Source organism: Peromyscus maniculatus, chromosome 2 (assembly GCF_049852395.1).
Source record: "Peromyscus maniculatus bairdii isolate BWxNUB_F1_BW_parent chromosome 2, HU_Pman_BW_mat_3.1, whole genome shotgun sequence".
Taxonomy (NCBI): Eukaryota; Metazoa; Chordata; class Mammalia; order Rodentia; family Cricetidae; genus Peromyscus; species Peromyscus maniculatus.
The window spans coordinates 145,418,683-145,439,490 of NC_134853.1; the positions used below are offsets into that span (position 1 = coordinate 145,418,683).

At 42.7% G+C, this 20,808-nt stretch overlaps 1 protein-coding gene across 2 annotated transcripts; it reads right to left on the bottom strand.

The window, feature by feature from the left end:
• Positions 1-3,514: 3,514 nt before the first annotated feature.
• On the bottom strand, positions 3,515-20,335 carry Zmym1 (zinc finger MYM-type containing 1). Of its 2 annotated transcripts, XM_006991152.4 has the most exons (7): positions 20,187-20,335; positions 15,410-15,659; positions 11,595-11,769; positions 8,366-8,516; positions 7,605-7,739; positions 7,426-7,463; positions 3,515-6,036 (listed from the first exon to the last, which is right to left on the bottom strand). In XM_006991152.4, exons 2-7 carry the CDS (start codon positions 15,622-15,624, stop codon positions 3,742-3,744), a joined length of 3,009 nt encoding a protein of 1,002 aa, XP_006991214.4. In that variant the 5' UTR covers positions 15,625-15,659; positions 20,187-20,335; the 3' UTR covers positions 3,515-3,741. The 2 variants fall into 2 exon arrangements, with proteins under 2 accessions (XP_006991214.4, XP_015864909.3); XM_016009423.3 differs by lacking the exon at positions 7,605-7,739 and having other exon boundaries at positions 20,187-20,320.
• Positions 20,336-20,808: the final 473 nt, after the last annotated feature.

Consider the following 20,808-nt stretch of genomic DNA (forward strand, 5'->3'; position numbering starts at 1 on the left):
TCTGACTGTCTTGAAGCCTACTATATAGACCAGGCTGGCCTCTGGCATGCTGGGATTAAAGACATGTGCCACCATGCCCAGCCTGTTTTTGAGACAAGGTCTCATGAACCTCAGGCTGGCCTCAAATTCACTGTGTAGTAGGGGATGACCTTGAACTGTTTGTCTTTTTTCTTTTTTAAAAGATGGGTGTTTTGTCTTCATGACATCTGCACACCAGAAGAGGACATTGGATATTATAGAGACTACAGTTATAGGTTGTGTGGGTACTGGGACTTGAACTCAGGACCTTTAGAAGAGCTTAAGCACTGAGCATCTCTACAGGCCTTCTCCTCCCCCTTTTTTTGTTTTTCAAGACAGGGTTTCTCTGTGTAGACCTGCCTGGCTGCCCTCAGAACTCTTTAAAAAAAATAACAAGGCTGGGGCTGGAGAGATGGCTCAGAGGTTAAGAGCACTGACTGCTCTTCCAGAGGTCCTGAGTTCAATTCCCAGCAACCACATGGTGGCTCACAACAATCTGTAACGAGATCTGATGCCCTCTTCTGGCCTGCAGTCATATATGCTGTATACATAATAAATAAATAAATCTTAAAAAAAATAACTTAAGGCATAACTGGGGATGGTGGCACACACCTTTAATCCCAGCACTTGGGAGGCAGAGGCAGTTAGATCTCTGTGAGTTCGAGGTCAGCCTGGTCTACAGAGATCCAGGACAGCTAGGGCTACACAGAAAAACTCTGTCTTGAAAAACAAACAAACATAATGCACACAGTTTCAGTGGAAGTTCTTCAACTCTGTTCTTGTAGCATGAAGAAAGATGCAGACAGAAAAGAGTGGCCGTGCTTGCATTCCAGTCAAAGTTTATTGACCAAAATGACCTATGGGCCCTACTTTGCTAACCCCTGATTTTAACCACTAACTCTTCTAAACTTAGGCCTGTCTGGACAACAGTAAGTAGGTCTAGTGTTTGCTTGCATATGTGTGTAGTAGAAGACTGATAAAGTACTTAACTCCCAGGCTATCAGCTACTCTGAGTCTCCCTGGTGTTATTAAATCTATGGTGGGTATTATTTTGAGCTGCCTGTGGATTGTCCACACTTTTTGTAATAGCACATACATGCAAGTATGAATTTACAATATTATTAAAGATTAAACATTTTCAGAAAAGAAGAAAAACAAATAAAGAAAATGATAAAATGACTTAAGGCTGTTCTACTAAGATAGTTGGTCTGTGAACCCCGACACATGGGAAGCAGCAAGATAGAAGGCTGCTTTCATTTGATGTGCTAATAAAGAACCTTCTGACCTACACACGCACCTTGGCACATAGCATCCCCATACACACAAATGAATAAATCTAATTTATTTAGAGACAGGGTCTATGTAGTCCTGGCTCTCTGGGAACTATGTAGATGATGGTGGCCTCAAACAGAAATCCTTCTGCCTCTGCCTCCCAAGTGCTGAGAGTATGAACCACTATGCTATGCTTGGACTACCTGTTTTATGTCCTCCTTTGATCTTTTTAAGGAGTAAATCTTTTTAGTGATTTATTTTTGTCTTATGTGCATTGGTGTTTTGCTGCATGTACGTCAGTGTGAGGGTGTTGGTCCCCTGGAGCTGGAGTTAGAGAATTGTGAGCCGCCATGTGGGTGCCGGGAATTGAACCCAGGTCCTCTGGAAGAACAGCCAGTACTCTTAACTGCTGAGCCATGTCTTCAGCTCCCAATAACCTGTTTCTCAGGCAGTTGAGAGCATTGATTGTAAAACAAATTGAAAATAACTAAGTTACAAAATAGACACTCAACAAAGATGCTGGCCTTACTTTTGAGGTGTGAGTCAGGGTATCAACCAAATATCTGGGAAAACAAAAACAAAATGCCTGCCTGCCCATTCCTCTTGCTGGTCTGTCTGAGATGCTCACCTTTACTGCACAGCTAAGGATCTCTAGGATTTTCACCTTCCCTAAATCCACGAAGGTGAGTGAACCCAGGGTGTGTTACACAGTATAGGCTGGGTGGTTAGCAACAGAGCAAGAAACCTCTGGCAGAGACCACAGGGGGTGAGTGAGTTTTGGCACAAACTGGGCTGTGGTGTAATAAAGAAGGCCCAGTTGATGAATAAGAAACTAACCAGACCATGACTGGGGAACCAGTAAACTGTCCACCTCACACCCACCCTCAGGCCATTCAGGCTGGGGATGCACCTGCCAACACAGGAGCAGTTCAGTAGATGAGAGGCACGGGAAACACAGATCGTGGAGCAATTGTAGGGGCTGGTAGCTCCTGTGGGATTGGTTCTAGTCTTGGAGACCCTGTGTCCAGCCCAGAAGGAATGCCACCCTCACCTGATCTCTATGCCTGCAACCCAGGGGCTCTCTTTCTCTCTCTTTCTAGCAAGTGCCTCAGAGGGCATGGGGGCCAGACTCCCTCTAGTCTGCCTGTGGCTTCTCCTGGAGACAGAATCAAGACAGCAGGATTGAACAAGTGACTACTGGTGGCCCAGAGCTCAGGTGAAGCGCCGGACTGCCTAGATCTGAGCGTGTGTGTGTGTGTGTGTGTGTGAGAGAGAGAGAGAGAGAGAGAGAGAGAGAGAGAGAGAGAGAGAGAGAGAGAGAGAGAGAGAGAGAGAGAACCTAGACTGCGTTCCCTGCTCCTGAATGATGGTCGGTGTCACCAGCTTAAACTTGCCTTTTACTCTTTGAGGCAGGAAGGTGAGAGAATCAAAGCTGGACTCGGCTTTGCTCAGATCCCCTACCTCCCTGCCCTCGTTCCTCCACTCTGTGTTTCAAACCTTAAGCTCACAGCCACTCCACATCTCTACCAGTGCCAGGGGCTTGTTCCGGTTAGGCCTCTTATACTTCTGTAGACTTCTTAGCTTCCTAGCCATTATTTTTAGTTTAAAATGCACACAAAAAGCTGGGCAACAGTGCGCTTGCCTTTAAACCCAGCACTCAGAAGGCTGAGGCAGGTGGATCTGTGAGGCCAGCCTGGGCTACAGAGCTGGTTCTAGAGCAGCCAAGGCTACATGAAGAAACCCTGTTTCAAAAAGCAAACAAACAAACAAAACAAACAAACAAAACAAACAAACAAAAAAGGGCTGGAGAAATGGCTCGGTGGTTAAGTGCACTGACTGCTCTTCCAGATGGACCTGGGTTCAATTCCCAGCACCCACATGGAGGCTCGCAACTGTCTGTAACTCCAATTTCAGGGGATCTGATACCTTCACACACATGCAGGCAAAACACCAATGAGCATAAAATAAAAATAAGAAAAAAAAAAGGGAAGAAAGGGAAAAAAAAGGAAAGAAAGAAAACTAAGTTCCATTGGACTCCAGACTCCTAATTCTCTGCTGTATCCCCAGTACTTATAATAGTATCTGTATGTAGTAGTTGCTCAGTTAAATGTGCCTAACACACAATCTGCCAACTGGAATAATTTAAAAGGGAAAAGGTAGGTAAAAGTAGGTCACAAGAGCTCACAAATTCAAGACTAGCCTAGGAACATAATAAGACTCTATCTCAAAAGAACAAACAACAAACAAAACTTTATTAGGATTCCAAAAACAAAAAATTCTTTTAGTTAAGTATAAAGTTGTATAAGTATTTTATTTTTTTAGTTTTGTTGTCTGTCCTGGATCTCGCTCTGTAGAGCAGGCTGGCCTGGAACTCACAGAGATCTGCCTGGCTCTGCCTCCCGAGTGCTGGGATTAAAGGCGTGTGCCTCCGCCCAGCTAAGGTTGTAAGTCTCACGTAGCTTTCATTTGACTAATAAACTTTTCCACAATCGCACTAAGTCTTTCAGGCTCCATCAATTTATTTACCAGTTCTTGCTCAACAGCCATCAGAGCCAGGCCCGTGACTTTCTCTTGTCCCATTGTGCGAAGTAAGTATGTTTTAAGATGAGGCAGTGTGGAAAAAGACTTTTCGTTGTTTGTTGAAGTAATTGGCCAAGATAAAGCAACATGCAACAGTTTCGAGATACCTGGAATGTTATTGTGGAGACCATGCTGGCTAAATAAACAGCCAAGGTCAAGGAAGCTTAAGGAACCATAATCTGTGAAGAAGTTGAGATTTGCATACTGCCGGTAAAATCTAAGTTCAGGGATAATGTCCACATCGAGCTTATAAAATTCTTGAATCTGTTTCGCTGCTGCTTCATTTAATGGTTCATTCCATTTAAATAACAGCTCCGAAATTTGTTTCATTTTACAGTAGTCAAATTCTGAAAAACATAACTTTAAATTTTTTAATACAGTATCCAAACCTTGGTAATAAATCTTAACTTTATATTGTTCATCTGCTGAAGTAGGAGAAAACATGTACTCTGAGTTGCCAGGATCTACTGTTTTCTGAATTCTTCTTCTTTTTTGAAAAGAGGGTTTTTCAACTTCAAAACCCTTACTGGTTATTTCTTTACATATTTCATCTGCTCCATCCCAGATAGACTTGAAATACTTGTCATTCCTTTCAGAAGACAAACATTTTAAAATTGCTTCTATTTTTGAAAACAAAGAAAAGATGTCTACAGTTTCACTTTGAAACTCTCTAGAAAGAATTCCCGTAATACTGAGTACTCGATAAAGAAATCTCAGACAAAAGATAAATTCAAACTTGGTAACCACCGCCAGCAAATCATTGAGTTCGTCAGCCATAGCTGTGCCTGAGTAACGGCAAGACACCCAGTGCAGTGTCTCGACGATCTCTGGAAGACACTCCATCACAGACAGTAACAAGTGCTCGTGGGCTGTCCAGCACGACTGTGACGTGTGTTTTTTACAGGTTTTATTCTGACTTAGCTTACATCTGGTTTGCAAAATTGCCAGCATTTCTCCCGACACACGAATAGTGTTGAGCAAGGAACTGAGAGCATTTAGGGTACTTCGGAGTTCTTTTACTTCTTTACAAAAACGAATGACCGCTAATTCAAAGAAGTGTGCATGACAATGTACATATAAAGCTCTTGGCTCTTCCTTCTTGAATTCTGTTACAACTTCATTAAACTTGGCCCTCAGATCCGTGGCACTATCGTAGGCTTGACCACATAGCTTAGTGAGATCAACTCCGACCTGCCGCAAGTAGGCTCTGATGTGTCTGTGGACGTGGGCCGCAGTCGTCGCCTCCGCAGTAACAAACCCCAGGAACCTCTCTTTAACGAGGACAGCACTTGAGGATTTCTGTGGGTACCTCACACACACTGCAAGCTGTCCTTTAGTGGCACTATCAGTTGTCTCCTCACATATTATTGAAAAAGCTGAGGAGATATTGATCTCACTCACAATTTCTTCCAAAATTTCAGCCTTTATTACTTCAATAATCTCCTCCTGGACTTGTGTACTACAATAGAAGTCAACATGTGAACTCATAAGCCGAAACATTTCTCCTCCTTTATCTCTTGCTCTAATTTCTAATAATTCCAAAAAATTGCCTTTATTAACAGATGAAATAGACTGATCATTTCCTTTTAGGAGCAAACACTGTTTTCCAAGAAATAAGATGTTTTCAATGATGAGCTTTAGGTACTTCCTATTTCCTTCAACATGTTCTGAATAAACAGACGAAGCACCATGTGGAACTTCATCCAGAAACTGGTACTGTCTCCAGAACTGCAAAGACTTTAAATGCACTTCACTTTCTTCATGCTTCTTGAATTTTTCTAGCATTTTCTCCCAGTTAGCAGTTCCTTGGGCTGCAAATGATTCCCTCCAGCAGCTAAAATTTTTCTGGTAGAAAAAGTGGCAAGAATAGCAGAATGCAACGTCGTTCTTAGGACTGGTGTTCAAATGCGGAAAAGCTGAGCGCCAAGGTTTTCTACTGTTTTGTGGTTCTTTCTTAACTTTTTGCACTATGGATTTAGACTTTGTATGACGTGGTCTGTCTTTCACTTTCACAGATTCCATGCTGTGTGGCTGGTGGGACACACCGCTGCTCTGTGCTTCCACACTGGGACCAGCTGTGTCCTCCAAGGGCACCGACGGAGGCGGGAGAAGGCTTGGCTGTTCCACATGGTCCCCAACACCACTACCGGGTTCGCTGGGTGAGTTCTTAGGATGAAAATGACAAAATAACACTGGTTTAGTAGTTTTCAAATAATAAAAACACCGAACACATCAACTGTAGTAATACAGGAAAACGAATACGTTGTAGTATAAGCTTTTCTAAGGGAGACATTGACAACCATTAACTATTATTCACCATGTAGATACAGCATTAAATGTTTAAAGGAGCTCTAGGTATATAACTAAAGAAAAAAAAAAATTTTTTTTTTTTTTTTTGGTTTTTCAAGACAGGGTTTCTCTGTGCAGCAGCCCTGGCTGTCCTGGAGCTCACACTGTAGGCCAGGCTGACTTCAAACTCACAGAGATCTGCCGGCCTCCACCTCCCAAGTACTGGGGTTAAAGGCGTGTTCAAAATAATTTTTTATTTATTACTCAGATGATTAGAAGTATTTACTCAAAAGGAAGCTAGGCATGGTGGCACTAACCTTTAACCCCAGCACTCTAGAGGCAGAGACATGCAGATCTCTGTGAGTTTAAGGCCAGCCAGAGATACATAGTGAGATTTCGTCTTTAAAAAAAGAAAAAAAAAAAAAAAAAAAGAAAGCTGGGCAGTGGTGACACACACACCTTTAATCCCAGCACTCAGTAGGCAGAGCCAGAAGAATCTCTGTGAGTTCGAGGCCAGCCTAGTCTACAGAGTGAGGTAGAGGGACAGGCACCAAAACTACACAGAGAAACCCTGTCTCGAAAAAACAAAATAAAACAAAACAAAGAAAGAAAGAAAGAAAGAAAGAAAGAAAGAAAGAAAGAAAGAAAGAAAGAAAGAAAGAAAAGGAAAACCCAGAGGAAAATGTAACAAAACTTTAAAATTAGTTTTTATTTTAGCCTGTTACTTGAAGAGGCAAAATGCTTCTTGGAGACCCTGGAACTGGAGTTACAGATGGTTATGGGTTGCCATGTGGTGGCTAGGAATTGAACCCGGTCTTCTAAAGGAACAGGCAGTGCTCTTAACTGCTAAGCCAGCTACAATACTTTGTGGCGTATGTATGTGTATAAAAACATACCAATAGGCTGGTCACAGTGGCGCAAGCCTTCAATCCCAGGATTTGGGAGGCAGAGGCACGTGGCTCTCTGTGAGTTTGGGGTGAGCCTAGTTTACAAACTGAGTTTCAGGACAATTAGGGCTGTTACATAGAGAAACCCTGTCTCAAAACAAAACATATCACTAAGTAAATTTTAAAATAATCATATAAAAGAGCTGGGTGGTGGTGGTATAGGCCTTTAATCCCAGCACTTAGGAGGCAGAGGAAAGTGGATCTCTTAGTTCAAGGCCGGCCAAAAAACCTATCTCAATAAAGAAACACACACACACACACACACACACACACACACACACATCTTTTTAAAATTGAACAAAATCAGGATAATACTTACATCTACAATGTCATCTGTAGGTACAGAAGAACGTGAACCTATTGAAATAAAGCATGTATTCAAGATTTAATACTTCAACAGGACCAAAAGCTCATGCAGCTTATTTCATATCAGGAAACAGACAGACAGACAGATTCAACAATATGACAAAACATTGCTTATGTCTAATGTCTGTTTACCTTGTAAGAGATCAGTGTTCATGAGCAGGTCAACATGATCATTTACTAATGACATTATATTGCTTATAACTGGAATTGGATATTCCCTTGGAGAAAGATTCTCTTTTGAAGCACTGTGTAGTGTGGAAACATTTACTGACAAAAATAAACAAAAATCCTTGTTATAATCCAGGCAGAAACCAAAGCACTGTTGAATAGTGTTTTTGTGCTGAGGGTTATAGATCAGTGGGAGAGAATGCTTGCCCACCAGGCAGTTCCAGGGAACCATCACACCTTATGAAGTAGTGGGCATTGGAATCCAGCAAGTACTCTGACAATTGAGCTCCATTACCAGGCTGTTTAGATCTTTTGTTTTGTTTGTTTTTGTTTTATGTTTTTTGGAAACAGGGTATCTGCCCTGGCTATCCTGGAACTTGTTCTGTATACCAGGCTGGCCTTGAACTCAGAAATCCTTTTGCCTCTGCCTCCTGAGCGCTGAGATTAATGGTGTGTGCTATCACTGCCCGACGTACTTTTTTTTTTTTCTTTTTTCAGTAAATATTATTTTATTTGTTAGGTGAGTGTTGTTACATGGGTGCTGGGATCTGAACTTGGGTCTTCATGATTGAGCAGCAACCATTCCTAACTGCTAAGCCACCTCCCCAGCACTCATTTGGAATTTTAAGTCACTCTAATATGGAAATTAATCAGTTATAAATTAAAAGCAAAGTGTGTCTCTGTCTCCCAGTACTTGGTACAATTTTGGAGTTGCTGGGTATTACCTGTCGAAGATTCCATCACAGCACTGTTGTATGAAGAAAAACAAACAGAGCAGAAAACCTCTACGTTCCCCAAGTCATTAGTAATCACAATCATCTCATCTGAGAGTTTCAGGGTCTGGCAAGGAAAAGATCTAAGTAGTCTGGGTGGTTTCTGTTTAGAGATTAAAAATAATATTCATATTTCTGGTATAACATATGCAATGTTAAAAACACTAAGCATACCTACTGTAACGGCTTTTAGCTCAAACAGTACAAACAATAATAATTTTTTATACATCCTTAGAAATGAGAAGAGAGTAGAGGCTGCAATCACAAAATGAAGCAATCTGGTAAAGTTTACCAGAAGACTATTCTATCATTTAACAGCAATAGTAATAGCAATAACGCATATGCAATGAAAAGAGAGGTCACAAAAGAGGTCTATTATCCCAGGCAACTGAAGCCAACTGAATAAAAACACATGCTTAATTATAGTTTTTTTTTCCTTAGTACATCATCCTTGAACATGCTCAGGAAGGCCTTCTACCAGGGTTAGGGTACTTAGTATCTACTATGAGATACTGAGGCAATAACTGTCTCTAGGCCAGTGGTTCCCAATCTTCCTAATGCTGCGACCCTTTAATATGGTTCCTCATGTTATGGAGACCCCCAACCATGAAATTAATTCGTTGCTACTTCGTAACTGTAATTTTGCTACTATTTTGAATCATAATGTAAATTTCTGATATGTAGAGTATCTGGTATGTGACCCTTAAAGGATCATGACCACAGGCTGAGAAACACTGTTCTAGGTCAACTCCATGGTAAACAATCACAAACATATGCCAGCCTTAACTGCAGCACTCGGGAGGCAGAGGCAGGCAAATTTCTGAGTTCGAGGCCAGCTTGGTATACAGAGGAGTTCCAGGGCAGTCAGGACTGTTACACAGAAAAACCTTGTCTTGAAAACACCAAAAAAAAACCAAAGAAACAAATAAGTAAAAGGAAAAAGAAAAAAAAAAAAAAAAAAAAAGAATCCTAAGCATAGCAAGGCATGAAGGCATACACTTTTTTTGTTTGTTTGTTTTTCAAGACAGAGTTACTCTGTGTATCAGCCCTGGCTGTACTGGATCTCACTTTGTAGATCAGGCTGGCCTCGAACTCACAGAGATCCACCTGGCTCTGCCTCCCAAGTGCTGGAATTAAAGGCATGTGCCACTATGCCCAGCTAAAAGGATAGCTCCCTTGGATCCTCCAGTGGCTGATACGTATGGGCCATACACTTTTAATCCTAGCATGGGAGGCAAAGGCAGGTGGATCTCTGTGAGTTCGAGGCCAGCCTGGTCTACAGAGCTAGTCCAGGACAGGCTCCAAAGCTACAGAGAGAAACTCTGTCTCGAAAAACCAAAAAAAAAAAAAAAAAAAAAAAGAAAAAAATCAAATGCTTCTGAAAAGGACCCCTTCTGGGGGTTGAACACAGGGTCTTATTCATGCTAAGCAAAAGCTCTACCACTGAGCTACACTTGTAGCTCTCAGAAACGCATTCATTCTTCAGGCAGCGCTCAGGAGACCGAGAGACGGAGGGCACCAGCTTCACTGACAAAGCCATCCAGAAAGCACACTCAAGTGTGTTCTCCAAAGGAGACTTTGGAGAGCGCCATTTCTTGATATTTTGATTTATTCAGTATGAGTTTTATTTATTTATTCATTTATTTTGAGACAGGGTTTCTCTGTGTAGTCTGACTGTTCTGTAGACCAGGCTGGCCTCAAACTCAAACCTGCCTGCCTCTGCCTCCCATGTGCCGCCGCCACCTGGCGCGTTTTATATTATTTATTTATTTATTTATTTATTTATTTATTTATTAAGTATACAGTGTTCTGTCTGCATGTATGTCTGCAGGCCAGAAGAGGGCACCAGATCTCATTACAGATGGTTGTGAGCCACCATGTGGTTGCTGGGAATTGAACTCAGGTCCTCTGGAAAAGCAGTCAGTGCTCTTAACCTCTGAGCCATCTCTCCAGCCCCTGCGTTTTATATTCTTTTTTTTTTTTTTTTTTTTAAATCTTTTACTTATTTGCATTGGTGTTGGTCCCCAGAACTGGAGTTACAGACAGTTGTGAGCTGCCATGTGGGTGCTGGGATTTGAACCTGGGTCCTCTGGAAGAGCAGTCAGTAATCTTAACCACTAAGCCATCTCTCCAGTCCCCGCGTTTTATATTCTTAACTGTATTGGGAGTTAGGCTAAGCACTTGACTGAAGTATAACTTGAGCGGGTTTTTTTTTTTTTTTTTTGCTTCCTAGAAGTCTTATTCCATATTGAAATAATTTCCTTCTAAAAATAACAGGGACCATACTTCAATGGGTCACTTAACCACCCATGAACTGTTCCCCTATCCTGATTAGAATGAGACTGTCCCAGCCATTCCCCAGAGGGGAAGTCCTTCTGCAGGTGAGGAATACACCTGTCACCGTTTCCATCCGTACCGCCCACATGGGTTTAATTCCCTCTGCTTTTTCAAGACAGGATCTCTCCGTATATTCTTGGCTACCCTAGAACTTGCTCTGTAGTCCAGGATGGCCTTGAACTCAGAGATCCACCTACCTCTCTGCCTTCCAAGTGCTGGTATTAAAGGCATGCACCACCACCACCCTGCCTTTTTTTTTTTTTAAAAAAAAGACAGGGTTTCACTATGTCTGACCTGTAACTTGATAAGCTTGAAAAGATCCACCTGCCTCTGTCCCTCAAATACTGGGATTATATATTACTAGATCACAAAGCATTACATAACAATCAAGATATGTATTAGTCCTACTTCACAGACAGGGATCAGACCAGTAACTGTGTTCCTCTTGGCCCACCACATCATAGCTAGCCTCTCTGTTCTCAGAAGCACCTAAAGGTTCTCCTACAGGAACTGACAACAATCTTTTTCATTTTCATCAACTACAATCAACTATTTCCCCAGTGATACCAAACACACAGGCTAACTGAGAGAGGGCCTAGCAGCTCTTCCTACTCACTGCTTCTATGCATTAGTATTCTCTGCACTATTCAAGCATGGAGACAGATTAGAGATCATGTAACAGTAAGCTCCACAGTTCTTACATCAATTCATAATGAAACTGGTAGCGCAATGAAAACCTGAAAAGCAGGCATTACTGCAAAGACTAAAACAACAGTGACAAACGCCATTTAAGCAGAAACCCTAGGATTCTTCCAAACGTTAAAAGTAAGTAACTGAGACTTACGGTAGATGTCTTCTGACACACGCTGCACTTACGAAAAGTGCTATCAGTACATATGGTAATAAATGACTTTCTTTTTTCTTCATATGATGAAAAGCAAGATTGGCTACAAAAGTTTTCGTTACAGTTACTGTCCTCCAACTGGACATTCTTCATATCCTTCAGATCTAAAATGTCTCTAAAAACAAACAACAAGTGCTTGTTAATAGGATGATAAATGTATGAAGTAACTTATGAGTTTCTGTGTGTGCACATGAGGGGCCCAGAGCAGGATGGCGGGTGTCTTCCCTCTTGCTCTCTAGATTGCCCTGACCCAGGCTCTCCCTGAACTGGGAGCTAGAGTCACTGGGCTACGCTGGTTGGGCAGTGAGCTCTTGGGATCCTTCTGTCATGCATGTACTGTAAAACAAAATAAGCCAATTTAGTTTCAGAAATTAAGGATGTTAATAAAACAACATTTTCAAGTTATTTTAATTGGAACCTTGTAATCCCCAGCACTCATAGGGCAGCTCACAACTGTCTGTAATTCCTGTGTCAGAAGATTCAGTGCCCTCTTCTGGATTCCAGGGGCAATGCATACACTTGGTACACAGACGAAACATCCACACACAAAAAAATAAATTTGGAAAACACCGTGACTGTCCTAGTTTGCTTCTACGGCTGTGATAGAGACCACGACCAAAAGCAACTCGCAGAGGAAAGGATTTAACTCAGTTTACAACTCTCAGGTCATAACCCATCACTGAAGGAAGTCAGGGCCCACAGAGGGATGCAGCTTTCTGGCTTGCTGTCCATAGCTTGCTCAATCGCCTTTCTTAGACAACACAGGACTACCTGCCCAAGGGTGCTGCCATCCACAGCAGGATGGGCCCTCCCACATCAATCACTGAGCAAGAAAATGCCCTTGTCTACAGGCCAATCTGATGGAGGCATTTTCTCAGATGAAGTTCCTTCTACCCCATGACCCTCGCTGTGTCAAGCTGACAGAAAACTAACCAGCACAGTGACAAAATGGGACAGAGTGCTGTCTATCAGTGGTCAATTACTGCCTCAAGACAAGGTCTACATAGGAAATCTGAGTTACAACCTCAGCCGTCTTCCTCATGAGTCCCATTTTCGTTGGAATCTATGCTAAACTGTTGTCCAGAAGGGGACATCAGGCAGCTGTTCCCTTACAAATGAAGAAAGCCTGCCATTTCAAGGAAAACAACTCACAGTATTTACCATCAAGCTTTGAAGTAAAAATCAGAAATTTTAGAAAACCTCTACCTGCCACCTCGAGCTTGATCAATTCTTAATACTTGAAGGCTTTTCTGAAGAAATTGGTGGTGATTTTTTAAAACACTTTCTAGTTTTAATTCTGTCTGGATTTTCTGTTTGTCGTGGTAGATAAGTGTATAAAAATATATCTGACAGTAAAACTACAAAACCCAGTGGGAGGTTCCACAGCTTCCGTTTTCAACTGTTACTCTAACTGTGTACAAGTTCACTGAGCTGTACAGTCTTTGGGTCTGGTTAATTTTGGTGTATGAATTTTTTTAAATATAATAAAGTTTAAAATTCAAAAAGAAAAGAAAAAAGAAAAAAGCTAACTATGTTAGAAGGACCCTTATAATTAACTAAAAATAACTTGAGTACAGGTGTGAACTGGCTGGTATAAATAAATTAAACATTAGTGAATAAACCTATTTTGGATTGGATTGACTATGTTTAGAATTTCTTTTTGTTTCTAATACTGAAGTGAGGAAATGATTTTTTTTTCTCCTGAGACAGTGTTCTCTGTGAAATAGTCCTGGCTCTCCTGGAACTCACTCTTATACCAGGCTGGCCTCGAACTCAGAGATCCGCCTGCCTCTGCCTCCTGAGTGCTGGGATTAAAGGTGTGTGTTGTTGTTGTTGTCGCCACCACTCCCACCTCCACCCCCCAGCTGGAAATGATGGTTAAAACATATCTTAATAGTTTTCAATAACAAGTCTCCTCTTTGTGATAGTATTTTAAATGTCATCTTCAAAGTTATCCTTCACTTTGCTTTATTAAGTAGAAAAATTAAGTGTTACTTAAAAGAATAATAAATCATTGCTAAAAAAAGAAGCTTTAGAAGTGACCTAGAGTTCTGGGGCTACAGCTGGCAGGGGTGGTGCTCGCCCCCATCCCAGCACTCAGGAGGCAGAGGCAGAGGATCTTGTTCCGTACCAGGACAGTCTGGTCTACAGAATGACTTCCAGGACAGCCAGGAAACCCTGTCTCAAAGGAAGAAGAAAAAAAAATGTGAAATTTAAAAATCTCAAGGGAGCTAGAGAGAAGGCTCACTGGTTAAGAACACTGGTTGTTCTTCCAGAGCTGATCCCAGCACTCACATGGTGGTTCATAACTATTCATAACTACAGCTCCAGGGAATCTCATGTCTTATTCTGATTTCCCCAGGCATCAGGCAGCCATGTGCTGCACATACATACATGCAGGCAGAACACTCAGACATACGAAATTAAATAAATCTAAAAAGGTTATTACTATAAATAATGATGGCCTCTTCCAGTCTAAGCATAACTATCATCTTTCAACCGATCTACAACTTGTAATAAATAACAACACACACACACACACACACACACACACACACACACACACACACACACACTCCAGGGGAAGCCAAAGTTTTCTCCTGTTTGTGCTCATAGCTTGTTGTTACACCTTAAAAGAACAACTTACAGCCGGGCAGTGGTGGCGCACGCCTTTAATCCCAGCACTGGGGAGGCAGAGGCAGGCGGATCTCTGTGAGTTCAAGGCCAGCCTGGGCTACCAAGTGAGTTCCAGGAAAGGCGCAAAGCTACACAGAGAAACCCTGTCTCAAAAAACCAAAAAAAAAAAAAAGAACAACTTACAGCCAGGTGGTGGTGGTACATGCGCCTTTAATCCCAGCACTGGGGAGGCAGAGGCAGGTGGATCTTTGTGAGTTGGAGGCCAGCCTGTTCTACAAAATTCCAGGATAGCCAGGGCTACCACAGAGAAACTCTGTCTTGAAAAGCCAAAATAAACAAACAAACAAATAAATAAAATAAACAAGCCTTAAAAAGGGGGGGGGGGGAGAGAAAAAGCAAGACAAAGTTAAGCAGAGTTCCAGGAGACAGGACCTGAACGAAGAGAACACTGGAAGTACCAGTCCGGGAGGAGCTGGAGCGATCCTATACGGAGGGTCTGTGTGTGCTGATGAAAGTGCAGGCGGCCCCAGTGTGTGGCAGCACATACCTGTAGTCCCAGCACTTGGAAAGCAGAGGCAGGAGAATCTTTGTGAGTTCAAGTCCAGTCTGCTCTACACAGTGAGCCCAGGCTAGCCAAAGGCTACCTAGTAAAACCCTGTCTTAAACAACAAAAACTTTAAGGGACTTGGCAGCAAACATGAGAAAATAATCTTGAGAGTGGAGTCTCTGACTCAAAAAAACAAAACAAAACAAAACAAAACAAAAACAAAAACAAAAACAAAAAAAACAAAAAAACCGTAGATAACATAGTACATCCCCATTCTGAGCACTGAAAACATACTATTCGATGCTCCTGATTCTGACATTTAACAAAACAATCACAGGCTAACAAGGAAGCTCTACATGCTTCTCCACCCTTCCATGTAATTTCTGTTAACCTCTCAACAACCACCCAAACTACTTCTGAGTGCTCTGTTAAAGGAACTGGAAACAGGAGAGAACTCTTCTCACTAACTAAGGTGACACATCTTCAGAGAAGATGAAGATACATAAAATTACGACCAAGACTCTAAAAAGCCCCATGTAGCAAAATAAGAGACATAATTCAGAATTCACACCTTGAGCAGTTGAAGCACATCCTCTTGACAGGAGCTGGGGAGATGGCAGATGACGTGTATTTCCTGATGCATAGTGTGGAGCAGAAAAGCTCAGCAGACCCTTTCTTCTGATAAGCAGTCTGCCCCTCCTGAAGAACCATTTTACAGCCATGACAGGAAAGCTGGACAGCTGTGGCTGGGACTGCAGGAAGCATTTTGTTCATGCCAGATGACATGAGCGAAAGCTGAGAGCCAGTCGTCACCCGTGGAGCTTTAGAGACAAGGAAGGAAGAAAATACTGTTTTCATTTACATCCGTACGCACCCGCTTACTTGAGAGGTTACTTCCGGACATGAAACCCAACCCACAATAACATGACATTCAAATGCAATTTAGAAAGTAGACAGACTAGCTGGGGCAGTGGTGGTGCACACCTTTAATCCCAGCACTCAGAAGGTAGAGGCAGGAGGATCTCTGTGAGTGAAAGGCCAGCCTGGTCTACAGAGCAAGTTCCAGGACAGCCAGGGCTATGAAGAGAAACAAAAAAAAACAAAATACAAAAAAAAAAAACAAAAAACAAAAACAAAAACAAAAAAACCAAAAAAAAAAAAAAACTCCAAAAAAATAAGGTAGATAGACTAAATTGGCTATTTTATTGATCAAGAAAAGTTATTATTAATTCTACTACCACTGTCTGAAAATGTAGAGTTTCTTTTCTCCTAAATTTTGGGTTGTTGGGTTTGACAATACTCTGAGAATAGAGAATTGAAAATATGCATAGAATGTCTTCAAGGCAGCTGGCCAGTTCAACAGAAAAGGACAAATTGAGCCAAAGTCTGCTCAGTGATTTGTATAAGGGGACTGAACTCCAAGTTACTGTTGTTATGTGTTTGTTTTCTCTGTGTAACAGCCCTGGCTGTCCTGGGACTCACTCTGCAGACCAGGCTGGCCTCCATCCCACTGCCTCTGCTTCCCAGGTGCTGGGATTAAAGACTTGTGCCACCACAGCCTTAAATAACTATTTGTTTATTTTTATTTTATGTGCACTGGTGTTTTGCCTGCATGTATGTCTATGTGAGGGTGTCAGATTTCCTGCAACTGGAGTTACAAACAGCCATGTGGGCGCTGGGAATTGAACCCAGGTCCCCTGGAATAGCAGTCAGTGCCCTTAACCGCTGAGCCATCTCCGTAGCCCCATGTTTGTTTGTTTTGAGACAGGGCCTCACTATGTACCAGGTTGTTCTGGAATTCAGAGATCTCTGAAAACTGGGACAAAAGGCATGCACTAGCATGCCTGGCTTTTCCTTTTTTGCATGTTTTTTAAAAAGGCAATTTTGTGGAGCAACAAAGGTGTCTTTAGACAACTTGCCATTAAGGTTTTCTCACAGTACCAATGCTGGTTTCTTTCCTTCCACCCATGATTCCCCAATTAAAAATATTATTTTAGTTGGGCAGTGGTGGTAGAACACACCTTTATTACCAGCAATTGGGAGGCAGAGGCAGGTGGAACGAAAGAAAGTAAGTTGGTATTTTATAACTTCTAGGTTTGGTGGCTCACAGGTGTAATCTTAGTATGTGGGAGGCAGAGGTGAAACATCACTGTGAATTCAAGGTCTATGTTGGCTGCGTTGAGTCCCAGGTTAGCCTGAGCTACTTAGGGAGACCTTAAAAAAAAAAAAAAAAAAAAAAAAAAAAAAAAAAAAAAAAAACTAAAAAACCCCAAAACAACAACAAAACCAAACAAAATTCCTCTTACCATTTCATTCCCCCCCCTCTTTTTTGAGACAGGGTTTCTCTGTGTAGTCCTGGTTGTCCTGGAACTCACTTGGTAGCTCAGGCTAGCCTCAAACTCAGAGATCCAACTGCCTTGGCCTCCCAAGTGCTGGGATTAAAGGCATGTTTCACCACTTTGAAGCTACCATTTCGTTTTTGTACTACAGATTTTAGTCGATAGGTAGAACTAAAATAGACTTTAGTCAAATACATAAAACAAGAAAAAAAAAGACTAATGTAAATTTGTCACTATTCATAGATTTTGTGATTGTGTATACAGAAAGCTGAAAACAATCTATAAATTTAACAAGGTCAATATCAAAATTTTTAGGGGTTGGGGATAGAAGCCCTGGGTTTGATTGATCCTCAGCTCTGGAAAAAAAACATAAAACAAAAAAACTAATTTTATTTCTTTGCACTTGGGATATAAAAGGCAAATATAACTATTTTCTATGACATTACAGTCATCAAATACAGGATGCTATAGGTTTAGCTCAGTGGTAGAGCACTGTGTTTGATCGACCATTGGGGGAGGTAACAAACTCCAAATATAGAAATAAATCTAATGAGAGATTGCCAAGTCCTCTGAACCAAAGTCTAAACCCTGCTAAGGGAAACTTAGGAAGCTCTAAATCGATGGAAAGACGTAACAGGCTGACTGGAAGACTCAATAATTAACTCAACTTTCCCTAAGTGAAGCTGTGGACCAAAATCCCAGTACAGATTTCAGGGGAGCTCCCTACACCAGAAGGTAAATAACTAAAAATAGCTTCAGCGAGTCCCCCAAACTGACCAGATACACGAGGCCCCTGCGTCCCAGAGTAAACGATCAAGGGGACCGAGAGTCGCTCTCAGACAAGGCAAGCTGCAGGTAAGACTGAGATCAGACCAGCCGCCCCAACGTTTCGAACAACTGAGTCATCTGGGAAGGACGCTGCCTCATCTGCTGAGCTGCCCTCGGGCTGTGCGACGTGCTCCCGGCTCCCAGCTTCTGCGAGCTGTCACCCACGCTGGAATGAACTTTGGCTGTGCTGCTGTCTTTTCTGCTCCTGTAAGTTACCCCTCACCCATATTCCTGTAAGTCATCCCTGTACAACTCACTGGTTCACCAAGGTGGACTTCGGTGGCAGCCATACTTTGGCCTGTTGTGGGATGTTTATCTGGGGTGAGTGTGTGTGTGCTGTGTCTTCCCCAGGAAAAAGTCTTGTCACACATTGGTTAGAAAAAAGGTAATAAAACTGTCGAGTGTAGTGGTTCATGCCTATAATTCCAGCACTCAAGAGGCTGGGACTGGAGGATTCCCTAGTTGGAGACTAGACTGACCTACATGGCAAGATTCCGCTTGAAAACAAAAATAATAAAATTATGACATATACTTAACTGTATTATATATTAAGTATTAAATAATTAGGTACCTCCAAAGCATTAACTTGTGTAATAGTAACACAAAAACATACCTGTTCCTGATGCCTGGGTTAATATAGTTAAAATTCCTTGTATTGACTGGAGTGATTATAAGTGTGTACCAATTTTTTTTGAATTTTGGATTGCAAATTTCTTTTTTCTTTTCTTTTCTTTTTTTGACTCAGGGTTTCTCTGTGTAGCCCTGGGTGTCCTAGAACTAGCTCTGTAGACAAGGCTGGGCCTCAAAAACTCAAGAGATCCAACTGCCTCTGCCTCCCTGCTAGGATTAAAAGTGCACACACCCACACCCACAACTAACACTGATTTGCAAATTCCATTCACATAATCCTACAGATAAAACTACTGTAGCATGGCTGTAGCATGGGGAACACGTCCAAGGATTACAAGGGCAAAGTGTGAAAAAGTTCTGGTTATCAGGGCTGGGGATGTAGCTCCCATGGCAGACTGCTAGCCTAGCATGTACAAAAGCCCTGGGTTCCATTCCAAACCCTCACAGCAAGCACAAGGGAGACATGCCGAGACCTGCGCGCTGCCCGAGGCTCCAGTTATAAACTTGCTCCACCAGCGCACAGGAAAGCAGGTTCTAGAGCAGCGGAGTTGCGCAATGGGTCCCTGTCTCAAAAAAAAAAAAAAAAAAAAAAAAAGGATTAAACCAGCAAACAAAGCAACTAAAACAGAAAACGAGAAAAGAATGCTGATACTGTACTCCAAGAAAACTAATAAAATGCTCATTTGGAAACACTACTCCAAGCTACCCTCAAACCTCTACATTAAAAACACTGCACCTTCACCACCGGCATTCAATCCGAACCTGGTTCTCGTTTTTTTTTTCGTTGTTTGGGGCTACATAATCCAACCTGGCCTCGAACTCTCGATCCTCTGCCTCAGCCTCAGGAGCGAGGGCAAATTCGTGTTGTTTTTGAATATGTAATTTATTTTTATTTTATGTTCATTGGTGTTTTACCTGCCTGCATGTATGTCTGAGAGTGTCAGATGTCCTGGAACTGGAGTTACAGATAACTGGGAGTGTCCATGTGGGTGCTAGGAATTGAACCCCGGTCTTACGAAAGGGCAGCCAGTGCTTTTTTTTTTTTTTAAATCCTGGAACTCGCTTTGTAGATGAGGCTGGCCTCGAACTCACGAGATCCGCCTAACCCTGCCTCCTGAGTGCTGGGATTAAAGACGTGCGACACCCACGCGGGGCACAGCCAGGGCTCTTAGCCGCTGAGCCATCTCTCCAGCTCAATGCTTTTGGTTTCTGAAACTAGATTTCATTATGTGGCACTGGCTGGCCTCGAACTCACAGAGATCCCCATGCCTCTAGAGTGCTAGGATTAAAAGCAAGCGCCACCACGCCCAGTTTTTTGTTTTAAGTTGGTAAGAAACACCGCTTAATGGAAAGGTAACCGGAAGACAGTTATAGAAAGAAGCAGAAAAGAGACCAAAGGCACCAAACTCCGTCACCGCCCAGGGACCAGAGTATCAGGACCCTGAAAACCAGGGTCACAACTTCCCCCGACACTGTGGGCATCCTACCTGTGGCGTCCCCCTCCTCGGAAGCCGGGGTCACAACTTTTCCCCAACACTGTGGGCGTCCTACCTGTCGCATGCCCCTCCTCGGGACCGGAGAAATGCCGCCTTTCTCTGGAAAAGCCGGCCCGAGGCGCTCCGCGAAGCTGCACAGCTCCTCTGCAGCCCGGCGGCGGGAAGCGCCTCACTAGTTTGCAGGGCAAATAGCCCCGCCGGCCCCGCCCCTCTCCCGGAGGCCTTTGCGGCTGAGCATGCGCAGCGCAGCCCTTGAGGGGGGCCAGCCCTGTCCGAAGCAGGGGAGGTGGACAGGGCGGGGCAAGGGGTTTCATTCGTAGGCTGGCTTTGAACTAACTTCTAGCTGCCTGAAGTTTTTATTTATTATTTATTTTGAGACAGGGTCTTCACTCTGTTGCCATGGCTGTCCGGGAACTCACTATGCCGGCAGACCAGGCTGACCTCACACTCACAGAGATCCTTCTGCCTCTGCCGCAGGATTAAAAGCATATGTGTCACCACACTGGGCATATTTGGGTCCTTGAGTGAGCAAATCAGGAGTTGAGGGCACAGGCCTGTAATGTCAACAGTTGGGGATGGGAGCATGAGGTTCAAAAGTTCAAAGCCAGCCTTGTTTACAAACCCTACCGAACCAATAAAAAGTAAATGGATAAATAAAAGCAGGGGATGGGGGCGGG

Bases quoted from the DNA above. Each gene is read 5' to 3' on its own strand.
- Zmym1 (XM_006991152.4), bottom strand. From the start codon at position 15,624: ATGTCATCTGGCATGAACAAAATGCTTCCTGCAGTCCCAGCCACAGCT. The intron at 11,770-15,409 runs GTGTGAATTCTG...GTTTGTTTTTAG, and splicing joins ATGTGCTTCAACTGCTCAAG to AGACATTTTAGATCTGAAGG. The intron at 7,464-7,604 runs GTAAACAGACAT...TTATTTCAATAG, and splicing joins GAACACTGATCTCTTACAAG to GTTCACGTTCTTCTGTACCT.